Source organism: Mobula birostris, chromosome 20 (genome assembly GCF_030028105.1).
Source record: "Mobula birostris isolate sMobBir1 chromosome 20, sMobBir1.hap1, whole genome shotgun sequence".
In the NCBI taxonomy this organism is placed as follows: domain Eukaryota; kingdom Metazoa; phylum Chordata; class Chondrichthyes; order Myliobatiformes; family Myliobatidae; genus Mobula; species Mobula birostris.
The window spans coordinates 44,032,368-44,057,784 of NC_092389.1; the positions used below are offsets into that span (position 1 = coordinate 44,032,368).

General features: G+C 42.5%; 1 protein-coding gene across 1 annotated transcript in view; it reads right to left on the bottom strand.

Moving 5' to 3' along the window:
• Positions 1 to 1,107: 1,107 nt before the first annotated feature.
• The window catches only part of LOC140185155 (A disintegrin and metalloproteinase with thrombospondin motifs 8-like), a 41,777-nt gene continuing 17,467 nt past the window's right edge, over positions 1,108 to 25,417 (bottom strand). Inside the window, exons 4-8 of the mRNA XM_072238544.1 lie at positions 20,758 to 21,047; positions 16,105 to 16,291; positions 15,070 to 15,242; positions 9,018 to 9,193; positions 1,108 to 2,663 (exon numbers count right to left, since the gene is read on the bottom strand). Of these exons, the coding sequence (XP_072094645.1) occupies positions 1,925 to 2,663; positions 9,018 to 9,193; positions 15,070 to 15,242; positions 16,105 to 16,291; positions 20,758 to 21,047 (1,565 nt within the window). The 3' untranslated portion in view covers positions 1,108 to 1,924. The remainder of the gene's footprint in view (positions 2,664 to 9,017; positions 9,194 to 15,069; positions 15,243 to 16,104; positions 16,292 to 20,757; positions 21,048 to 25,417) is intronic.

Genomic DNA, 25,417 nt, shown 5'->3' on the forward strand with positions numbered 1-25,417 from the left:
CCACTGAATGTATGTTTGCTTTGCCTGTTTGCCCGCAGCCAAAGCCAACTCCTCAGGAAACCTGTCCAAATTCATGACTTATGTTGACATGCTTAAGAACAAGGATTATGCATAATCTGCATGAAATGAGAACAGAAAATGATTATAATAGTTTTAAACTGGTACCCAAGAGATTCTGCGGATGCTGGAAATCCAGAGTAACACACCACTTCTACTTGCAGCTTTTTTGCAAACACTCACCCAGCCTCTGAGTGAAGAAGATTCCCCTCATGTTCCTCTTAAACATTTTGCCTTTCACCCTTCACCCGTGTTAGTTCTAGTCTCACCCAACCTCAGTGGAAAAAGCCTGTTTATATTTGCCCTGTCTATTATCCTTATAAATGTTGTTATCGTATCTGCCTCAACTACTATCTCTGCAGGCTCATTCCATATACTCACCTCCATCCATGTGAAGAAGTTGCACTTTGGATCCCTTTGTTTCAAATCTTTCCCATCTCACCAGTGTTTCTTTCACAACCTTTCTTTGTAACACAGACACAAGAGGTTCTGCAGATGCTGGGTGAGACCAGGTGAGGGGCAAGATGAGTGCTTGGGGTGGGGAGATGAATTCAGAAGCTGGGTTGGGATAGGTGGAAATGGTAAAGGGATGAAGGAGGACTCATATCTCACCTCACAACTTCTCATTTTAATTCCTCCTCCCCCACTTCTCCCACCTACACATCTTTCCCTCAGCTGGTCTCACCTATCACCTTCTAGCTTGTACTCTTTCCCCTCCTCCTCGTTCTTATTCTGTCTTCTGCCTCCTTCCTTTCCAGTCCTGATAAAAGGTCACAGCCCAGAACGGCTATTCTTTACTCCTGACCATAGATGCTGCTGGATTTGCCGAGTTCCTTCAGCACTTTGTGTGCATTGCTCTGGATTTCCAGCATTGCCGAATCTTGTGTCCATGTTACAAGCAAAGACTGTGAAGGAAACAGTGGCAAGATGAGTTCCTCCAGCATTTTGTGTGTGCCACTTAAAAATGAAACAGCAGGGATAATAGAGATGTCAGAGAGGCAAAAAACAAAAATAGTCTAAAAAATAAAAATCAGAATGACAGGAGTTAGATTGAAAGTTAAAATCCTTTTATTGTGCAAGGTTAAACAAGGCTGTAGACAAAGCAAATTCTGCAGTACTAAGTTGGCAATGTTCATACAAAGATTTGATAATTTTTTAAAAATAAAATATTGAGCAGATTTTAATTAGCTCCCAGTTTGACTGAATTCTTATTATTTGTTACACAGGAGCACAAAGTAAGCATCTCTATGAACGAGGAAAACACGTCCCTTGGGTTGTACCAGCAGCATCTATTTAAAATAAAACAATGTGAAAATAAAACCTGTACAAAAATAAATAGCTTTGAAAGGAAGCTTAAAAGTACCTACTCTCCTTCATTGAAGGTATGACACTTCAGGTACACTATATACAATATTGGAATGCTACATCTGAATTGCTATTAAAATCTTCTATAAAATACACACTCTTGTGTGGGGTGTACTATATTAAACTATTACAGACAGTACCTTAATTAAATTACAGTTAATATGATTACAGGTTTGTCGCCCTTGCAATGGCCGACTTGTCAAGAGTTAAGACTGGACAGCAGCATAAGAAACAATTACAGTATGTTGGCCTGACTTGTGAAAGGCAACATTCTTAGCATCACTGAGGTAGATAGCTTTCTGGCAAACAACAAAGAGGAGATAACCAGTGGTATTTATTACCTTACTACATCAAACCAGTCTACATGGTTGACCTTATTCAGTCAGTTAGTGCATTTTCCCCATTTGCCCATGCCTACACAATCTGGAGCTAAACAAGCTTGCATCCAGTTAGTAACGGGCTTTCAATGATGTTGCTTTCCACTGAGAAAATGTAGCCACATTTAGCATTCCTGCAGGAAGCACTCCTCCGTCATGGGCTTGGGCCGTTTGGAAGGGTCGCATTTATTCTCTTCTGTGGTTTTGCCAGTATATTCAACACACAACACACTCTGTCTTCTTTCCCCAACGCCACAGGTTCTGGAGCAAGAGGACCAGGAGCCCAGCTGCCAAAGTGGGCACGGGACATCAGCGCAGGGTCTGATGCCTTCTGGCCCCAATGCCTTGTTACAGACCAAGGACACGTTGCCATCATTGTCCCGACACTCCACGTTTCTCCTCTGCCAACCAGACCCGCAGCTGCGAGAACATTCGGACCACTCTCCGGGAGTGTACTGAGAGACGATGGCCTGCTTGAAGGCGTTAGGAGATTTCTTGGTTGACTTGGCTTTCTGCTTGCTCAGTAAGACATCGTTGGTGATGAAGAAGCTATACTTCACCCTGGGAGGCAGTGCATTGGTAGAGATCGACAACAACTGAATTGTCAGTGGCTCCCGCAGCTGTTTGAAACTCTGAATTCTTTCCAGTGTGGTCGAAGAGCCACTGTACTTGAGAATAGCCCCTCCAAATGGAATGAATTGTTCTACCGTGATCACAGAATAATCTCCATTCAGAATGTACGTATCATCCAGCAGTTTAACAGCCAAGTAATTCCCATCATGCTTAATTCCTTTGTGACTTCGCTGTTTGACATCAATATTGGTGGCTCCAGCAGGGATGGTAACGATGTCATTGTAGCCATAGCTAGGAAGATAAAGCCACACCATTAATGCATTCAACATCCAAGATTGTTGAATGTCATTTCCAGTACACAAGTGTAAAGGAGAACAAAATAATTGTTACTCTGGATCCGATGCAGCACATGAAAAAATACAAGATAACGAGCACAATAAAAATAAAAAACTCAACGAATATAAATACATAAACACAAGGAAGTCTACAGATACTGGAAACACACACAAAATGCAGGAGGAACTCTGCAGGTCAGACAGCATCTATGGAAATGAATGAACAGTCGACGTTTCGGGCTGAGAGCCTTCTATGAAATAGCTTGTGTACATAGATTGATTATATGTCCACAAAGTGACACGAGGCACAGGAGTGTCTGTACACAAGGTGACTTACAGGAAATGATAAAGTAGTGGTGACAGGGGGTGTGGAGGGCTGAGCTAGTGGATGGAGGTTATGATTCATCTGACTGCTTGGGGCAAGTACTGTTTTTGAGTCTGGTGGTCCTGGCATGGATGCTACATAGCCTCCTCCCTGATGGGAGTGGGGTGGTTATGAACAGGGTTAGTGGGATCCTTTGCCTTTTCCAGCACCTTTCTGTATATACTGTATGTGCTTGATGGTGGGCAGGCTGGTACCAGTGCTGTGTCGGGCAGCAACCACCCGTTGTAGAGGCTTCCTGTCCGCCACAGTGCTGGTATCAAGGGTGATATTTGAACAAGAAAATAACACAAGGTAAGAAATACAGTTCAGACACAAGTGACGATTAAGTATGAACAGGGCATGAAAGATGGCCTTCAGTCTCTGGGGTGGCACGGTAGTGTAGTGGTTCGCATAATGGTTTACAGGGGTTCAGTTCCTGCCACTGTCTGTAAGGAGTTTGCACATTCTCCCCGTGACTGCATGGATCTCCTTTGGCTGCTCCAGTTTCTTCCCATTTCCCAGAACTGTACTGGCTGGGTGGTAAATCGTGGGCGTGCTGTGTTGGTGTCAGAAGTGTGGCGACACTTGTGGACTGCCCAGCACAGTCCTCGCTAATTTGAGTTGTTGCAAATGATGCCTTTCATTGTATGTTTTGTTGTGCATGTGACAAATAAATCTAACCTTTGGAAGTTGAATTGGATGCAACTGTAAACAATGATGAGCTCATGCACAGAATCTGCCTATTGTTCAGTAATGTTATGCCTGTAGAGCTAAGGTCTGACTGGCTTGCAAGCCCTAATTCACTCCAGGAGTAGACTAATAAGGACCAGATGGGGCCTGCAAAGTCTCTACTAATGTTAGAACTATTCAGTCTATTTTGCTTGCATTCAAGCAAGCTCTTCAGCTACACTGGTCTTCTCTAATACAACCTTTTCCCTTTCTGAGTATTTCCACATGCTTCATTTTCAAAATGTTTAAAGCATCTTTGTGTTTACCTACAGATGTATTGTGGAGAGCATTCTGAATGGTTGCATCACTGTCTGGTATGAGAACACCAGTGCATAGGATCAGAAAAAGCTCATGACCACTACCCTCCCTAGCACTGAGGACATCTTTAAAAGGCGATGCCTCAAGAAGGCAGCATCCATCATTAAGGACTCTCACTGTCTAGGACGTACCCTGTCTCATTACTACCATCATGGAGGAGCTATAGAAGTCTGAAGACACACACTCACCGTTTTAGGAATGACTTTTTCCTCTCCATGAGATTTCTGAAAGGTCCATGAACACTATCTTGCTCTCTTTTTGCACTTACTCATTTAAAAAAAAATAACTTATTGTAAGTTATAGTACTTTAGGTATTGCACTGCACTGTGCCATAAAACAACAAATTTCATGACAAGTGTCAGTGATATTAAACCTGATACTGCTATTTGCCTTTTTCACCTTGCAAGGTACAGGCTGAGGATCTCCTGTACTAATTACTAATGTGAATAAATGTCAGACTGGCTTCACTAACATTGAGGTGTGTAACTAACCAGTGGAAATAATGGCCCAGTTTCCCCACATGAGGACGTGGGGACAGTCCAAACATAATGATTGTTAATCTGCTGCTGTAACTTCTTTGCAAAATATTGGCCCAGTCACATGGCAACGTGAGGTGGCAATACACACAAATGCCATCTCGTGGCGGTAATGTATGGACTGCCATCTTGTGGGAGATCCAGAACAACTCCCACCCACCAAAATCACCAAGCCATACTAGCTGCTGGCTTAACTGGCAAGTCAAATATGCCAAGGACAATAAGACAAGGAGGCCGCCATCTTGTTCCTACTGTCTGTTCAACTCTTCAATAAAGTTTTGGCTTTTTATCTCAGTGTCTCTTTCCTGTACCAATTCCAAATTCCTCAATTCCAATTGCTCAGTCTTGAATATACTCAGAAACGGTGTCTTCATAATACTCATAAGAATTCCAATGATTCATTAAGTCTAGGTGAAGAAATTTCTTCTTCTCTAGATCCTGTATAGCAACCCTTACTGAGGCTGTGGCCCAGCCAGAAAATGCCAACTCAAAGCTAATTTTAGACCATCACAAATTCTGTATGTTTCAGTAAGATGATCAAAGTCTTAAACTTGAGTATAGGCCTAGTCTGCAAAATCCATCCTCATTCCCAGAATCATCCTGGTGAAATATTGTTACTTTCCCTCTATTGCAGTATCTTAAGCTTTCAAACTCTCAAATATTCTGACATATTCAAACAATATTACAAGAAAATTCAAATAATTAGTTCGTGTGTACTTGTAGAAATTAAACTTGGTGCCACAGTCACCTGTGGAGGCCAAGTCATTGGGTTTACTAAAAGCAAAAAATGGAGGGGAGGGGGAGAATCTCATGAAACCTACCAAATATTGAAAGGCCTAGACAGAGTGGACATCAAGAGAATGTTTCCAATAGTGGGGGAGTCTAGCACTAGACAGCACAGCCTCAGTACAAGGATATCCCTTTAGAACAGAGATGAGGAGGAATTTCTTTAGTCAGAGAGCAGTGAATCTATGGAATTCATTGCCACAGATGGCTGTGGAGAACAAGCGATTGGATATATTTAAAGTGGAGTTTGATAGGTTCTTGATTAATAAGGGCATCAAAGGTTATGGGGAGAAGGCATGAGAATGGGATTGAGAGGGATAACAAATCAGCCATGATGGAATGCCAGAGCAGACTTGATGGGCTGAATGGCCTAATTCTAGTTCCGTTTCTTTGTCTTATTGTCACGTTTGCAGGTAAATATTGCAGGTTAAATATAGAGCAGCATTTTGTTTACAATCCTAACTTGTAAAATTTTGAAAAACCCTTTAATTCCATTCCTTTTCCTGTTTTAGAAAAGGTTTAAAAGATTGAATCTTTCTCCTCTCTTGCTCCTGTAATTCTATCAACAGCTCTTAATTGCATCCTTTCCAAAACTTGAATTCTCTTCCAATAATGGGGCCCCAGTTCACCAGATGTGATTTAATAATTTTTTTTTCTGCAATTTCAGCATTAAGGCACTGGCATTAAAAGATTTAACAACCTCGGATTCACAGTGTAAATTTAAAGACTCTTACCCCATCTACACTCTCATCAACATAATTATGTGCTGTGTCGTATGACATGGGAGATCACGGTCACCATGATCATGATTGTTTTGGCAAATTTTTCTAAAGAAGTTGTTTGCCATTGCCTTATTCTGGGTGGTGTCTACAAGATGGGTGACCCAGCCATTACCAATACTCTTCAGAGATTGTCTGCCTGGCGTCAGTGGTCGCATAACCAGGACTTGCGATTTTCACCAGCTGCTCATACAACCATCCACCACCTGCTCACATGGCTTCGCGTGACCCTGGTCTGTTGCTGCACCTTTCCCAGGGGTGACCTGCAGGCTGCCGGGGAGAAGAAGCACCCTCCATCTCCACCCCACCACCCTCATCTGCATTCACCTCTTAATTACGACTCTAAAAGCCACTTGTTCCATCAAGCCTGTGCCAGCTCCCAGAGAAATCTCACAAATCCATGCCACCTCCTCCAGATTTTTTGTAGCCCTAACACTTGCTCTCACTTGTCTCCACCAAGTCCTCTTTGATTCCTCTGTCACTTGCCCACACCAAGGTGTCATTCACAGTAGCAAGTCAATATACCAGCACGTTCCTGGGATGTGGAAGGAAACTGACCACAGGGGCAACATGCAAACTCTACACAGACAGCATCCAAAATCGGGATCAAGCAAAGGGTTCTCGAGGCAGCTGAACTTACTGCTACACCATCAGTTCTTTTAAGCAGGTGCTTCTCCATGTACATCTGTGGAGTGGTTTTAACAAATTACTTATTATTTTCATGTAAATAGATTTTCAATCTGGTATAATTTGAGCTAAAATTATTTTTTTTAAAAATAGTATGTCCTGAAGAAGAGCCTTTGCCCAAAACATCGACTGTTTATTCATTTCCATAGATGCTGTCTGACCTGCCAAGTTCCTCCAACACTTTGTGTGTGTTGCTTTTTTTGTTAAATAGTTTTACTACTGATATTTAGAATAGTTTTGACATCTTTTGAAAGTTCCTAGGATTTCACTCATTGGAAAGTTGATGTGGAATTTTGTCAGGACTTGAGGGCCTGAGTTATGAGAGGTTAGGCAGACTTTATTCAGTGTTGGCTGAGGAGTAACCTCCTAGAGATGCGTAAAATCATGAGGGGCATGAGGTGAATGCATGAACACGACCCCTTTGCATTTATTTATCTATTTATACAACACAGTAACAGGCCTGCATCAACCAATTACACCCACGCGACCAATTAACCCACTGACTTGTACTCGTTTGGAATGTGGGAGGAAACTGAAGCAGCCAGAGCAAAGCCATGTGGTTATGGGGAGAACGTACGAGCTCTTTACAGACAGTGGCAGGAATTGAACACTGGTTTCTCATGCAATAATAGCACTACACTAACTGCTACACTACTGTGTCACACCCCAATTTTATTTCTAATTTTCTTACTTTTTTGCAACATAGTAACTTTTATGTCATGCATTCCAATGCCACACAACAACAAATGTCATGGCATACAGTAGGTCAGTGATAATAAACATGACTCTAATTCTCTTTTTTCCTCCCCTCGGGGTTGGGAAATTAACCACTACAGAACAGGGGTTTAAGATGATGGGGAAAGATTCAGGAAGGACTCAATGGGCAACCTCTTCATACAGAAACTGCTGGGTAAATGGAACCTGCTGTCAGAGGAAGCAGTCGAGATCTCTACAATGACATCATCATCATCATTAGCAGCACACACAAAATGCTGGAGGAACTCAGCAGGTCAGACAGCATGCATGGAAAACAGTAGAGTCAACGTTTCGGGCCGACACCCTTCAGCAGGACTGGAGAAGGGTCTCGGCCCAAAACAGCGACTGTTTACTCTTTTCCATAGATGCTGCCTGACCTGCTGAGTTCCTCCAGCATTCCGTGTGTGTTGCTCTGGATTTCCAGCATCTGCAGATTTTCTCTTGTTTGTGATCATCATCATTGTGTGCCATGTCGTATGACGTGGGTGATCATGATATTTCACCATGATTGTTCTTGGCAATTTTTTTTCTACAGAAATGGTTTGCCATTGTCTTCTTCTGGGCAGTGTCTTTACAAAACAGGTGATCCCAGCCATTATCAATACTCTTCAGAGATCGTCTGCGTGGCATCAGTGGACACTTAACCAGGACTTGTGATCTGCACCAGCTGCTCATACGACCACCCACCACCTGCTCCCATGGCTTCATGCGAACCCGATTGGGGATGGTGGGGGGTGGCGGTAGGGGAGCTAAGCAGGTGCTACACCTTGCCCAAGGGTGACCTGCAGGCTAGCGGAGGGAAGGAGTGCCTTACACCTCCTTTGGTAGAGATGTATCTCCACCCCACCACCTGACATTGCAATAACATTTAAAAAGCCATTTTGACAGGTACAGTTGATAGCCAGGAAAGGTTTAGAGCAGGAGTTCCTGACCTGGAGTCCGCAAACCTCTTGGTTAATCGTAGAGGTCCATGGCATTAAAAAAAAGTTAGGAACACCTGGCTTAGAGGAATATGGGCATCTTGGTTGGCATGGACAAGCAGGACCAAAGAATCTGTCTCCTCTTTGACTTTGAAAGATGAGGAGCATGAGGGAAACTTCTTCACTCAGATTGTGGTGCGAGTGTGGAACAAGCTGCCAGCAGATGTGGCAGATGTGAGTTTGATTTCAACATTTAAGAGAAACTTGAATAGATGCATAGATGTGAGGGATATGGAGGGCTACAGTATGGGTGCAGGTCGATTGGACTGGGCTGAAAATCATTCAGCATGGACTAGATGGACCGAAGGGCCTGTTTCTGTGCTGTAGTGCTCTACGACTCTACCGGCACAGAACTATTTGTAGAAGTGGACTTACTTGGATTTATTCAGAGAGCCGGTGACCTTCCTGCATGTCGAGCTATTCCCACCACAAACAGCACACTTGTCGAATTTCTTACTGGATCCAATGACGTGGTCACAGCCGGCCTTCACACACTGCCCATGGACACAAACTGACGTGGTTTCTGGGCCACATGGAGTGCCATCAATTACCTGCAACACCAAGAATTTGTTGAAATTAGGTTTAAATTTCATTGCCAAAAATACGCTGATGCCCAATATCTGACTGCTCCCAAGGATTCATTGGTCTAAGGATGGATTATGAGATGCTGGATGGAGAAGAAGGGGTGGGGAGGGTCTGAATTAGTATTCCATCTACAAACGCATCGCTTATCCAAAAGCCCACAGGATATTAAAGCGACCTTACACAAAACCCAATTTATATAATACTCTAAGAATGTATACAACCGCTTGGTAACCTTTAGAAGTATTTATTTATTTAGAGAAATAGCGCATCACAGGCTCTTCTGGCCTTTTGAGCCACGCCACCAGCAATCCCAATATAACCCTAGCCTAATCACAGGACAACTTAAAATGACTAATTAACCTAACTGGAACGTCTTTGCAGTGTGGGACGAAACTGGAGCATACAGAGGAAACCCACATCGTCACGGAGAGGACATACAAGGTCCTTACAGAAGACGCCAGGATTGAACTCCGAACCGTAATAGTATGCCACTAACTGCTATGCCCTATGGAGGAGTACATTCCTTCCTGGGAAAACAAGTTAGAAGTTTTTTTTTTGTGATGTCTCAAAGGATGAGAAGTTTATAACATAACATCTGTTTGCAAAGTTTAATAATCAGAATTCAGAGAATCCTGTAATTGCTGTCTTTTAAAATTGTCAAATTATCTTGGCAAGTGTTTTCAAATAGTCACACATTTCTGAAAACAATAATTGTACTGAAGGAAACTAGAAAACCTATTTAACTAATGCATCTGAGAAATTAATCAGACCTGTTTTAACTGGTTTGAAAGACAACTTATCTTAACTGAAGAAATTGGGGGCGAAGGACATCACCATCTCCAGTGGGAAGGCTGAAGCTCAGGTTCTTTAATGGGTTTCTCTATGGAACGGTCCCATTTTCAAAGATGGCGATTAGATTTATGTGTCACATGTGAAACCCATTTGGCTGGAATGGTGGGAGGGAAACATGACTTCAGTCGCTACTCAGTCACATTTAGGAGAAATGAGGATGAGAATTTGTGGGATACCACAACTTAATCCACTTGAATAAAACTGCAGATTTCCAGAATTTGACATTTCAAGTAACAAGTATTAGTCTTATATATAAAAAAACTAAAAAAAAATCCACATTTTATTATAGCTGTTGCTGTTATTCCTCTCTGCGCTTTATGGTGCATGGGGTGACAACCTTTGCTGTTTCTTTAGCATTTTGCCTGTTTTTTTTTACAAGCCCAAGTTGCTAGCTCAGTGCTTATCATGGATGGGAAGCCGGCTGGATTCGTACCTGTGACCACTCGCCTCGCAGTCCGGTGCGGCTGCCACTGCACCATCCGCCGGCATTTTATAGTTAGCCATGTGCAAATATTTGAAATTTTCTGATAGAAGTCTTTGAAAGTAAAATATACAGTGGATTCCTGTTAATAAGAAATATACATTGGATTCCAGATCATTGGGCCATTGATTAATCATGGCAGCCACTTATTTGGGATAACACTTACAGAACAAAAAACTAATTGAGAAAATATCCTGGATTCTCTTCATTTATTTAGGAAACTGCCAATAAGTTGGGACAGGAGGCAATTGCCCAACAGTTTCTAACTAGATACAGTTGCATGCACTTGTGTGGCTGTTAAGACACTATACTGTGCTTACAGCAAACAGTTTTTAAATAGCATCAGTTGTGTGTGTTTGTCTTCAGAAAAGTTGTGTGATTGGTGTCACTAATAGTTGGTCAGAGATAAGCAATAAGACAATTCAGAACAATTTTGCTCACTGCAGTTTCAGGCACTCTGGCTTGGAAATGCCAGAAACGGCCAGGAGTGAAAATTAAACAATTTCGCTACTTCAGCAAGTTAGGAGCTGCAAAGAATTTGAAGGTGTTGACAACTATCTTGAATGTTACAATGAAAATGAAGATTTGGAGGATTCAATCATCAGAAGCATTGGATCAAGATAGTCCATTATCTGCACTAGGTGTCTGTGCTGATTTTGTTCATTTACTGTAAATCAAAAGAACACAGCAGTGTATGATGGATTAATTCTTCTGTTGATAACTATGAGGAAATAATACAAAGTTTTATAGTACTGTAGTAGATTTGGCAGCGTTCTAATTTGTTCTGTATTTCATTTAAATACATAATTTGTTACTCAGTTTAATGATAGTTTGTCTTTTTTATACCTTTCTAACAACTTCCATGAAACTTCAGCTAATTGGGGCAGTCACTTAATTTGGGCCAAAATGTACTGGATCCGATGTGTCCTAAGTAACCGAAATCCACTGTATTTATTTTTGTGATATGAAATCTCCAAACATAATTAAATGCAAATTCCAACACTGCCATTAAAAGCCTTTTAATCCACACAGTGCCAAACATATGATTCACAGATAAAACTCATCCAAGGGACTATACAGAGCTGAGGCATTGACAGCATGGCCAATTGTCCTGCCAAGTTGGAGAGTAGTAAATTAAACAGAAAAAGTATTTCAAGATTCCTTAAAACTCAACTACCCACAGTTACATTGGGAGAGATCCAGTGGCTTGCAACTTCATTCTATTTTGTAGGGAGGGAAGTGTTTGAGAAGGTTTAACCAAATCATGGTGGATGCTCAGCGATGTTTGATACATGGACGTGAGCTGGGGGCGGTCAAGCTCATCCTTTATCGATTTAGAAAAAAAAACAGTACCTAGAGATGGAGTTTGTACTGAAAAGAAGAAAATAATATTAAAATAAAGAAAATGATACTGAAAAATATCACTGCATTTTAAACTTAATAACAAAAAAAATTAATTGTAGAGATTTTCAGCAGAGTGGCTGCAATAATGGATATTTTGCAGATTGTGCTTTTTGAATCTCTCACAACGATATGAGGTGAGAGGAAATCCCATCAATACAGCAAAGCAGCCGGTCACAGAGTTACACTGACAAGAGATTCAGATTCACCTACTTATCACATGTACATTGAAATACACAGTGAAATGAGTCATTTGTGTTAACAACCAACACAGTGATTAACTGGGGGACTACCCGCAAGTGTTGCCATAGGTTCTGGCAATACAAGTCAATATAAAACATGGTGAAACTGATGGGAACCCATCGTGAGATTTTGACAGAACCAGTCACCATGTTGTAGTTGACTAAGTGGTACCTAATGTTCTCCACAGCTGTTATTCAGGTTGCATGAAGCACACAACTATGTAGATTGCAGTTAAACTAGGATTACACTGGGTTTACAGTTCAATACAGTTAATCATAAATACAAGAGATTCTGCAGTTGCTGGAAATCCTGAGCAACACGCACAACATGCTGGAAGAACTCAGCAGGTCAGGCAGCATCCATGGAGGGGAATAAACAACCGATGGTTTGGGCTGAGCCCCTTCCCATCACTGTAAAACTGGGATTGCACTGCCTGCAACCGGGGAATGACATATCATCAATCACTCCATCACATCAGCACCATGATCCGATGGCAAGTGACAAGACAGAGACTTGCAACTTAATTTACTGAAAACAAATCTGCCCTAAATGATCAGGTTCATTAACTCTGCTGGAGAAATAGAACATTTAAAAGCTCACTGGAGATCAACAGTCAGCAGTCGATGTTTTTAAATTGCAATGTCAGCTGTTGAAGTACACTGAACCACTTGGAGTGTTGCAGTTGCTGACAATTGCTCATTAAACACACCCTCTATTGTATGTAGTATATATATAATAAATGTACTTTCAACTTAAGGATGAACATCCAATTCCATGTGTCAGGCGACTTTGCTTCATCATACTATCGCTGCTTTATTTTAACCTTTCTACCCACCTACGTACTATTACTACAGGTCATTAAGATACATCCATCTACAGACGAATATATTGTACATGTAAATCATGTGCTATTGCCTCTCCTAAGTGCCCATCCCAGGTCTCTGGTAAACAGAGCGGGCCAGCCACTCTGTAGTCCTGGTGTACCAGAAATCCTTGGACTGCCAAGTACAGAGGCTGCACACTTCAACATAGAACACAGAACAGTACAGCATAGCCCCTTCAGTCCACAATGTTCTAACCTTCTCTAAGATCAATCTAACCCTTCCCTCCCACATAGCCCTCCATTTTTCTGTCATGTGCCTGAGTCTCTTAAATGGCCCTAATGTATCTGCCTCTACCACCACCACTTGCAACAGATTCCATGCACCTTCCACTCTGTGTATATAACCTACTTCTGACATCCTTACTATCCCTGCTAGTAGAAGATAGAATAATTCAATACAGTCCAGGCCCTTCAGCCCACAATGTTGTACTGACCTCTTAACCGACTTTGAGCCAGAAATCGAGCCCATAAACATGAAATTAACTGGCCTAATGTAATGAAGGAATGGACGGCCAGATACCAGATGTTTATCAGTAGTACCGCCTCTTGTGGAATTGTATATTGTGGTTCTTCTGATGTCCTAACAGTGCTGTTAACAAAAGTTCTCAAATATATTTGGGCTTGTTAATTTTAAGCTTATTTTTATTTCTTATTTATTTTATTTAGGGATACATTGCAGAACAGGCCCTTGTAGCCCAACAAGCCGCAGCACCCAGCAACCCCGATTTAATTAACGGACAACTTACAATGACCAATTAACTTATTAATTGGTACGTCTTTGGACAGTGGGAGGAAACCAGAGCACCTAAAGGAAACCCACGCAGTCACGGGGACAATACGTAGACTCCTTACAGATGAAGTTGGAATTGAACTCTGAATTCCGATGCCCCGAGCTGTGACAGCACTGTGCCAACCTCTGCATTAATGTGCTGCTCCCATGGTTATTTAACAAAGCACTAGTTCTCAAATATACTTAAAAGTAAATTTTTTATCAACGTATGTACACGTCACCATATACTACCCTGAGATTCATACTTCATTGAAAAGTACAGTCCCTTCAGTCCACAGTATTGTGCCAATCTTCTAACCGACTCCAACAGCAATCTAACACTTCTCACTCACGTAGCCCTCAATTTTTCCTTCATCCATGTGCCTATTTGAGAGTCTTGTAAATATCCTTAATGTATCTACCTCCACCACCACCCATGCAAACATCACTCTCTGGGTATAAAACCCTACCTCCGACATCCCCTTTATAAGACCATAAGACATAACTGGAGAATTAGGCCATTCGGCCCAACGAGTATGATGGCTGATTTATTAACCCTCTCACCCTCATTCTCCTGCCTTCTCCCCGTAACCTTTGACACCCTTACTAATCAACAACATATCAACCTCTGCTTTAAGTATACCCAATGACGTGGCCTCCACAGCCGTCTGTGGCAATGAGTTCCACAGATTCGCCACCCTCTGGCTAAAGAAATTCGTACTCATCTCTGTTTTAAAGGAATATCCTTGTATTCGGAGGTTGTGTCCTCTGGTCCTAGACTCCCCCAATATAGGAAACATCCTCCAACATCTATCTGGGGCTTTCAATATTCCATAGGTTTCAATGAGATGAAACTCAGCAGGCCAAGGAAAAAGTACAGTCAATGCTCTGTGCCGAAACCCTTCGGCAGGACTTACAAACTACTTATGGACAGTGAAGGAAATTGGACCCCAATATTACAGCTGGCACTGTAAATCATTGTACTGACCACTACACTACCATGTCACCCTAATCAAAGAAATCAATCCAAACATTTTGAAATGGACATGGCTGAAACATCTGCCAAAAATTATTGAGAAAGCAAATGTTAGTACTCCAAATTAAAACAAGACATAAAAGCATTCAATATGTTGGGCAATTAGCTGCTGAAAAACAGCTTTTGTCCAAACTGTTAAAATGTTTTATTTACAGTTTATCCTACAGAGGTACTTACTTTGGGTTCAAATACTTTAAATTCACTTCTTCCTCTGACACGGCAGAAGAGTTTACAACGATCTCTCGGGGATACGCCTGAGTATTTGGGTGTCCACTTTACTGTATTGCCAATAAAGTCTTTGTAATTCCAGCTGTTATACCTTTCACACTGCTCCTCTCTGAAGCTCTTTCCTAATGCAAAATAAAGATAAGTTAATTTATTGCTTTGGGAATGATCTCTATTCCGTTTTAAATGAGAAAATATTCAATTTATTGCAATGAGACTTGGGTCCAAATTGCCAAATTTATTGTTACTTTCAAAGGATTTCAAAAATCCACTTGTATTCATTTCTAACTTGCAATAAAAAAAGATCAATAAACAAAGTTGTGGCATCTCTCTTCCCTTTGATCTTATTTTACGTCCAAGGGCAGTTCCTGCTGAACCTTCCAGCCTGATCAGATGGTTCACTGTTACCAGGTTTAACCTATGAACATGTCACTTTCAATCAGCATACAAACTACAAGCAAAGACAATAACTCTCATACTTGATGATTTTCTACACCACATTTTCTACAGTAACTGCAGTTAAGTATCATTTGTCACAAAGGTGGCATCCATCATTAAGGACCCCCACCATTCAGGACATGCCCCCTTCTCATTACTATCATTCGGGAAGACTCAAACACAACATTGTATGTGTATAGTATGTACTAAAATTACACACACACACACTATATATATTATATTTCTTTTTTAAATTTATAGTATTATTTTATGTTTTGCACTGTCCTGCTGCTGCAGAATAACAAGTTTCACAGCATACTGGCACGTCACTGATAGTAAACCTGTTTCTGATTCTCAAACAGCTCAGGTGACACAAGAACTACTTTTGTGAAATTAGACCTTACATAAATCTTGAAGATAATGCGTAGAATAATAATAAATCACATTGACAGGGTAGAGGACACCTATTTGCACATTGCATCACAGTTGATAACCCTCTCTTTACCAAACTGTGTAGATATCTTTAAATGACTAATAGGATGTACTCACCATTATTGTTGGGACACTCTTGTGTATTGCAGGATTGATACCGTGTCCGTTGCCCTTCGCAGTATTTCCCGCCGTTTTGGGGCACTGGGTCATTACATTCTCTGAATGAAAACTGGACACCCCCACCACAGCTTCTGGAACATTCTCCCCAGGGGCTCCATAAACCCCAGCTTCCCTCCACAACAGTCTGCAAAAGATACAAAAACTCTCAGTGCAGCTACAAAAAAAAGACTCCTGGTGAAATCATAAAAATATTTCTATTCTAAGAATCAACTTGCAGTATAGAAAGTCTACAGAAAGTAGTGTATATGGACCAGTCTATCATATGTAAAGCTCCCCCACCCCGCCACCATTAAGCACATCTGCATGAAATACCGCCACAAAAGAGCAGCATCAAATATCAAGGACCCCCACCATCCAGGTCATGCTCTCTTCTCGCTGCTGATATTGGGAAAGAGGAACAGGAGTCTTTGATCCCACGTCAGGAACAGTTAAGAACCCGCAACCATCAGGCTCTTGAACCAGCATGGATAACTTCACTCACCGCGACCCCGAATTGATTCCTCAACTTATTGACTCATTTTCAAGGATTCTACAATTCATGTTTTCAGGATCATTTATTTATTTATTTTTTTAATATTTGTCTTCTTTTGTGCATTGGCTGTTTGCTAGCATTTGATTGTGTATAGCAGTTTCATAAATTCTATTGCATTTCTTCATTTTCCTGTAAATAACTGTAAGAAAATTAAACTCAGGATCTCAGTACTTTGATAATAAATCTTAAGGCTTTGCAGGTTTCCCCTGCCATCCGAAGGTACAGCGTTCCTATGAAATGGTCCGTAAACTGGAATGTCATAAAGCGAAGAAGCAATTACCATTTATTTATATGGGAAAAATTTGAGAGCATTCGCAGACCCAAAAAATAACCTACCAAATCATGCCAAATAACAAATAAAATTTAAAATAACAGTAACATATAGTAAAAGCAGGAATGATATGATAAATACACAGCCTTTTCTACAATCATTGCCGCATTGTTCTCTGTAGCGAAAATCTCAGGCAAGCGCTCTCAGCAGAAACATGGCGCAAGCGCTCCAGGCAGAAACACTCTCTCCAGTAACCTTTAAGCTATGAAGCTGCCAAATCATACCAAATAACACATAAAAATACACAGCCTATATGAAGTAGAAATATGTATGTACAGTGTAGTATCACTTACCGGAATCGGGAAGACAGCGCCGAGCACACTGATGATGGTGTGTTAGGCTGAGTCGTCGGAGGTTGGGGTGGTGTAGTGGTCCCCACCCTCCAGGTTGGGGAACGATACCAATCCGCGAAGCATGCAGTGGCACCAAATTAATTAGCATGTTTATTTTGGCTTTTTTCTTAAAGATGTGTTGGGTGCATCCCGGCTACCGCTGCACCACTGCATGCTTCGCGGCAATGTATTGGTCCGTGGCCCGGGGATTGGGGAACTTCCATAAGCCAAACTCACTTTGTCCTTACTTCGTTCACCACGATCAAAACACTTAATTATGTCTAGTTTTACGCTAAGTGTAACACCCTTACGAGCTCTTTTAGGCTTTTCCAATACCTTAGAACTCATCTTGCTAATAAAAAGCTTAAAAAAGAAAGAAGAACTCATTTTGCTAACGGCTGCTCACAGGCACATGCTTAAGCAATGCCGGCTAGAATGCAGTTCCGGGTGAGGAGCTTGGCTGCTCAGGGCACGCGCTGCCTTTTTTTGTGCGCTGCCTTTTTCTGCACGCTGCCTTTTGCTGCACGCTGCCTTTTCTCGCGTGCTGCCTTTTTCCGCACGCTGCCTTTATCGCGCGCTGCCTTTTTCCGCACGCTGCCTTTATCGCGCGCTGCCTTTATCGCGCGCTGCCTTTATCGCGCGCTGCCTTTTCTTGCACGCTGCCTCTTCTTGCGCGCTGCCTTTTCTCGCGCGCTGCCTTTTTCTGCACGCTGCCTTTATCGCGCGCTGCCTTTTTCCGCGCGCTGCCTTTTTCCGAGTGCCGCCTTTATCGAGCGCTGCCTTTTTGCGCTCGCTGCCTTTTTCATAACAGTGAAAACACCTTCTGTTAGCGAAAACAGGTAACTAATGTAGGTCTTTCGTAACAGCGAGGTTTCGTAAGGGGAACGTTCGAAAAGCGGGGGACACTTGTACATAAATAAGTTCAATGTTCAAAGTTTAAATTTATTAACAAAATATGTATACCATATACAATCTTCATTCATCTTCTTGCAAACACCCTCAGGAAGACAAGGAAACACAATGCAATCCACCGAAAACCACACACAACAAAGATCGCCTCACATCCAATGTGCAAAGGAGGACAAATTGTGCAAATTGTAAAAATATAAATGAATAACACACAGAACATGAGCCGCCGAATCCCCAAAAGCGAGTCCACAGCTGCAGAGCCAGTTCAGCGCTGAGGCGAATGAGGCCAGGAGCCTGATGGCCGCAGAGCGACACGTGCTCCCGAATCTGGTGGTGTGGGACCCACAACTCCTACACATCCTGCCCAATGCTAGCAGCGAGAAGAGAGGGAAACAGGTTAAATGCAGGCAAGTGACATTGTTCATTTTTCGCTCTCGGCCTCGACGATTTTAACCTTGCTCGATGCTTTAATCGATGCAGAGTGATGGAGCGGAACATGGGTTCGCTTTCTGCTATCAGGGCACCGGAGCAGTTCCAATTTTCTATTGACTGTTGATTTAATTTTTCAGCTGTGGTTACATAACACTTTATTACAGCAGGGTTAATGATGTATCCCACCTCCGGGACTATTACTTACATTGTCCATGCCCACCCTATTAAATATGCAAACCAGAGAGTTCAGACACAATGGCCGTGAAACTGGGGATAAAGGAAGGTGAAGCCAGAACTGTGAATGCTAGGTTTACAGATAGTGCAGGCAGCAGATATTGCCTGGGCAGCACACAGAATGCAGGAGGAACTGAACAGGTCAAGCAGCATCTATGGAGGGGCGACTGTTTATTCCACTCCATAGATGCTGCCATAGGTGAATTGCTCCTGCATTGCGTGTGGGTCTGGACTTCCAGCAACTGTAGAATCTGGTGTTCAGTTTATTGCCTGGACTAATTCCACGACAGGGACTGGGAATCAAGTACTCCCAGACAAGGATTAGAATGCTCAATGCAGGTATTATTGTGAATGTTTGTTGTTAGCAAACCTCAGCTGCATGATTTAATCTTTAGTGAGCCCTTGTAATTTGAGTACTTGTATAACGTTTCCTTTCAAACCACAGAATCTTCAGGGGATGCAGACAAGATAAACCGTGGGCAATTTTGCTCTGTGAACCTATTGAAAATAAACATAACCAGCAGCTACTGAGGGGATTTACTTGACTGGGTCCCAAACCTTTCATTCTTTCAGTTTTGAGACTTGACTTTCCTGATGCAGATACATTGGCTTTGTCCCAAGACTATTTGGGTCATTCCTTCCTCCCTCCCTAGGGCAAATGCAAGGAGACAGCAAATGCTGAGCAGAGGGATCTTGGGATCCAAGTTCATATCTCCTTGAAAGTGACTACATAAGACGATAAGGTGGTTAAGGAGGCTTATGGAATGCTTGCTTTTATTAGTTGAGACAATGAGTTCAAAAGTCAAGCAACACACATCAAAGTTGCTGGTGAACACAGCAGGCCAGGCAGCATCTCTAGGAAGAGGTACAGTCGACGTTTCAAGCCGAGACCCTTCGTCAGGACTAACTGAAGGAAGAGTGAGTAAGAGATTTGAAAGTGGGAGGGGGAGGGGGAGATCCAAAATGATAGGAGAAGACAGGAGGGGGAGGGATGGGGCCAAGAGCTGGACAGGTGATTGGCAAAGGGGATATGAGAGGATCATGGGACAGGAGGTCCAGGAAGAAAGACAAGGTGGGGGGGGGAGCCCAGAGGATGGGCAAGGGGTATAATGAGAGGGACAGAGGGAGAAAACAGAGAGAGAAAAAGAAAGTGTGCATATAAATAAATAAATAAATAAATAAACTAACTAACTAACTAACAGATGAGGTACGAGGGGGAGGTAGTTTGAGAAGTCAATGTTCATGCCATCAGGTTGGAGGCTACCCAGACGGAATATAAGGTGTTGTTCCTCCAACCTGAGTGTGGCTTCATCTTGACAGTAGAGGAGGCCGTGCATAGACATATCAGAATGGGAATGGGATGTGGAATTAAAATGTGTGGCCACTGGGAGATCCTGCTTTCTCTGGCGGACGGAGCATAGGTGTTTTGGGCCAAGATCCTTCATCAGGACTGGCCGATCTTGGCCTGAAACATAGACAGTTTATTCCTTTCCAGAGATGCTACCCAACCTGCTGAGTTCCTCCAGCATTACTCTGGATTTCCAGCATCTGCAGAATCTCATATGTTCATGGCAAAGCCTACACTTTGCATCCATTTCTAATTGCCTGTGAGAAGGGGAGGGAGAGAGCCCTCCATGAACAGCTCCAGTCCTGGTGAAGATGTCCCCCTGCAAAGAAACAGTAGCCAGATTATTCCAAGACAAGATGGTGTACAGCTTGGAGTGGAATCCATGGGCAACAGTATTGCCAGGCACCTTTCTGAAGGTGGCAGTCATTGAGATTTGACATTGGATGTTCAGTACGGCTGTTGCACGACTCACCTTTGCATTCACCATCTTGGTGGGCAAACACATCCCATCAATGCAGATTCTGTCTTGTCCACATGGAGTCCCATCTCCCCAGAGGAGGCTTCCATTTCTGGTGTGACACTCGGGCTTATCCTCGATCCTGCACCACAGCTGAGAGCACACGTCGGAGTCCGATGTGTTTGGACAGTGTCTGTACTCCTCTCCGAAGATCTGCTGGCATTGTGTGTCCAAGTCATACACCTGCCCTGGCAGCTCGGTGGGCAATGAGACCGATTTAGCAGGGGCGTCCAGCAGGCAGTCTCCTGTCAACGAGATTGGCAACACTAGGATCAGGCAAATTTTCTTTTAAACCTTGCTTCTTCAATGAAAACTTTGCTTCTTCACAAGACCCATGTATTATGGTCTTATTGAGGGATAGAGTAAATCAGCCAATGCGGAATGGCAGAGCATACTTGATGGGCCAAGTGGCCTAATTCTGCTCCTATATATCATGGAAAAAGTAAATATTTTAGTGTATTTTAACTAGTCAAATCTGTTTAGTTCAAAAGGTTTGGGTTACATTGCTGTAGACTTCAATTCTGCTTGATGTCCTTCTTCTGTTACATTTGATCTCTATTCCAATGTCAAAAGGAAACATTTTTTTATTTATTTATATATTTAGAGATACAGCATGGTGACAGGCCCTTCCGGCCCAATGAGCCTGCGATGCCAAATTACACCCATGTGACTAACTAATCTACTAACCGGTATGTCTTTGTAATGTGGGAGGAGACCCAGAGCACCCTGAAGAAACACACGCAGTCACGGGGAGGACGTACAAATTCCTTACAGGCAGCAGCGGGAATTGAACAGAGGTCACTGGTGCTCTAATAGTGTTATATTAACTAATATGCTACAATCAGAACTGGAAAAAAGATGAGAAGTCAGAGTAAGAAGTGGGGGAGCAGAGGAAGAAATACAGGCGGTAGGTGATAGGTGAAACCGGGAGGGGTGAGGGATGAAGTAAAGAACTGGGAAGTTGATTGGTGAAAGAGATAAAGGACTGGAGAAGGGGGAATCTGATAAGAGAGGACAGAAGACCATGGACGAAAGGGAAGGGGGGCACACCAGAGGGAGGTGATGGGCAGGTAAGGAGATAAGGCAAGAGAGGGAAATGGTGAAGGGGCAGAGGGTAATTACCCAAAGTTAGAAAAGTTAATGGAAGGTTTGATAGGAGCAATTGTATCATTTCAACCAACCTATCAGGGTAAAATGGAATTAACTGGGGAGAAGGAAGCCTCTCAGAATTGTAAAACTAGTTGTCAATTGGGAGGGCTGAATTCAGCTTAGAATTATCAAACAATTACCTATTCCATCACATTTTCAATATTTAAAGGAGAATAAGTGTTCAACCATTGTGCACAAAACAGTTCACAGTAAACTGACCACCTGTTGTATTTGGGTATCTTCACCAATCAATGGTATTGATTCAAGAAAAGACTCCCCGCTCCCCTGTATGTTAATCTCATCTAGCAAGAATCGAATAAAAGATCTAAGGACTTCAAATCCAAGGGGAAACAATTCCAGAGGTTAAGTACACCAAATGTGGTCTTATATTTGGCATGTTTAATTAAAATTTAGAAGTGTCAATAATTATCTGAAAGAAGAAAGTTTGGTTTTGGATCTCCCTTTGACAAAGTGTCTCTAGAATTTCCGTAAGACCCTAAGGCATAGGTACAGCATTAGGCTACTTGGCCCATTGAGTCTGCTCTGCCACTTGATCATGGCAGATTCATTATCCCCCTCATTCTCCTGCCTTGTCGCCATAACCTTTGACACGCTTACTCAGCAAGAAACTACTGTGTTAATCTCCGCTTTAAATGTACTCAATGATTTGGGCTCCACAGCTGCCTGTGGCAATGAATTCCACAGATTCACCACCTTCTGGCTGAATAAATTCCTCCTCAGCTCTGTTCTAAAGGAATACCCCTATATTCTGAGTCTGTGCCCTCTGGTCCTAGACTGCTCCACTGCAGTATAGGAAACATCCTCTCCACGTCCACTCTAGGCCTTTCAATATTCAATAGGTTTCAGTGAGATCCCCCCTCATTCTTCTGAACTCCAGTGAGTACAGGCCAAAAACCATCAAACATTCCTCATTGTTAACCCTTTCATACCCGGGATCATTCTTATGAACCTCCTCTGGACCTTCTCCAATACCAGCACATCCTTTCTCAGAAAAGGGGCCTAAAACTGCTTACAATACTCCAAAAGTGGTCTGACCAATGCCTTAGATCTGGGTGCAGGTCGATGGGATTAGGCAGGAGGCTAGACTGGCATAATTAAATGGGCCAAAGGGCTTGTTACTGTGCTGTGGTGCTCTATAACTCTATAAATGTTCTAACTCCTTTAGTTGACGTGCCTTATCTTGTTACCACCAACATTTCAGTCCAGAACCAACACAATTTCTGGTGAAGGTCCGTGTTTGTTTAATGCAAGCTCAATGTCATTAAAACTTTTGTCAATACATGAATAAAAGCCTATAAGTGACAGCAGAAGGCCATTGGGTCCCTCATGTCTGCTCTGGCCATGAAGATCACAGCTGAACTCCATAAATTCTGTTGTATTTCTATACTTTCCTGTAAATACCTGCAAGAAAATGAATCTCAAGGTCGCATATGGTGACATAAACATACTTTGATAATAAATTTACTTTGAACTTTGACTTGTATCTTACGGCAATTTATAGTTTTTTGAAATTATAATATTGTACTGCTGCAGCAAAACAACACACTTCACAACATTAAACCTGATTCTGATTCTGTCAAAGCATCATAGGGCATGATTGCACTAAAATTTGCCTCTGCATATTTTAGCAAAGCCGCTGACCAGTTTAAGATACATCAGCTAATAGTTTTCACATAAATAGCAGAGGAAAGAATTTCAGACACACTTCAAACATTCAAAGGCCATCAGTGTAAGGTCAGGATCTAGAAATGGAAGAGTTTCTCCAAAGAACTTGCAGACAAATATATCTGGTGTCATATGCACAAGAACATCAAAATTAAATATTGATTTCTCTAACCCAGTAATTTCTCCCCCCTCCCTCTTCTTTCTTTCTCCATTCCTCATTCTGATTCCACTCTTACCCCTTCATTTCTCCTCACCTGTTTATCACCTCCCCCTGGTGTCTCTCCTCTTCCCCTTCCTTCCATGGTCCACTTTCCTCACCTATCAGATTCCTCCTTCTTCAGCCCTTTACCTTTTCCACATAACATCTCCCAGCTCCTAACTTCATCTTCCCTCCCCCAACCATCCACCTTCCCCCTCATCTGGCTTCACCTTTCAGCTTGTATCCTTCTCCTCCCCCCACCATCTTATTCTGTATTTTTCCCCTTCTTTTCCAGTCCTGATGAAGGGTCTCAAATTAGAACATCACCTTCTTATTCCCTTCCATAGATGCTGCCTGACCTGCTGAGTTCCTCCAGCATTTTGTGTGTGTTGACCAACACTGCCCAACTGCGTTGCTCTAGATGCAAATTACCGGGATGTTGGAAACATTGCTCACCACATGTAGACTTCCAAATATGACATGGATTTGAGGGTCCAGATAATCAATTTGTCCTGATAAAGGGCCTCGGTCCAAAAGGTTGACTCTATTCCTTTCCATAGTTGCTGCCTGACCTGCTGAGTTCCTCCAGCATTGCGCGTGTTGCTCGTTCATCAACTTGCTCTTCTGTGCAATTCTCTACATACCCCTCCCCAACCCATCAGGACAGAAGATACAAAAGCCTGAGAGCACAGGACACTTTTATCCCACTGGTATTAGATTCGTCAATGTACCTCTTGTATGATAAGATAGACTTGACCCCAGATTCTACCTCATTGTGATCTTGCACTTTATCACTGACCTGCACTATACTTTCTCTGTAGCTGCAACACCATTCTGCACTGTTGTTGTTTCACCTTGTACTACCTCAGTGGCTCCAGTTCCCTCCCACAGCCCAAAGACATGCAAGGTTAGTTGGTCATTGCAAACTGTCCTGTGGTTACGTTAGGGTTAAATAGCGGGGTTGCTGGGAGGTGCGGCTCGAAGGGCTGGAAGGGCTTATTCTGCGCTGTTTCTCTAAATAAATAAATGGTTTGATCTGCATGAACAGTAGGTAACGTAAGCTTTTCACAAAGAGCAACCTACCTATTCAAACTAATTTTGTTATCAAAGTACAAGCATGAAATTCATTTACTTGGAGGCATCTACCAAATTGGATGTGATTTTGTTTTGCAGCAAGTTTTATTTCTCTAGTTTCAACTACCAGCTGTCGGTCAGGAAAGTAAATGGAATTCAATAGGAAAACATGAGAGACTGCAGATACTGGAAATCTGGAGTAACATACACATACTAGAAGAGCACAGCTTGATCAAGCAGCATCTGTGGGGGCAGTTCTCAATGCCCCAGCTCAAATCCCTCTACAAGGACTCATGGACGATCTGAACCCAGAACAATTCCTTTCGCCTCTCAGACACTGCTCGACCCAGAGGGCCCCTCCAGCACATGGCCTCATTCGATAGAAGTTTGAAACTATGACAAGTGTTTACCAACACAAACCACCACATGGTTAACAATGCTTGGAGAATTTGCACTTAATACAACAATTTTAACTGTCAACACATGCAAAATGCTAGAGGTACTCAG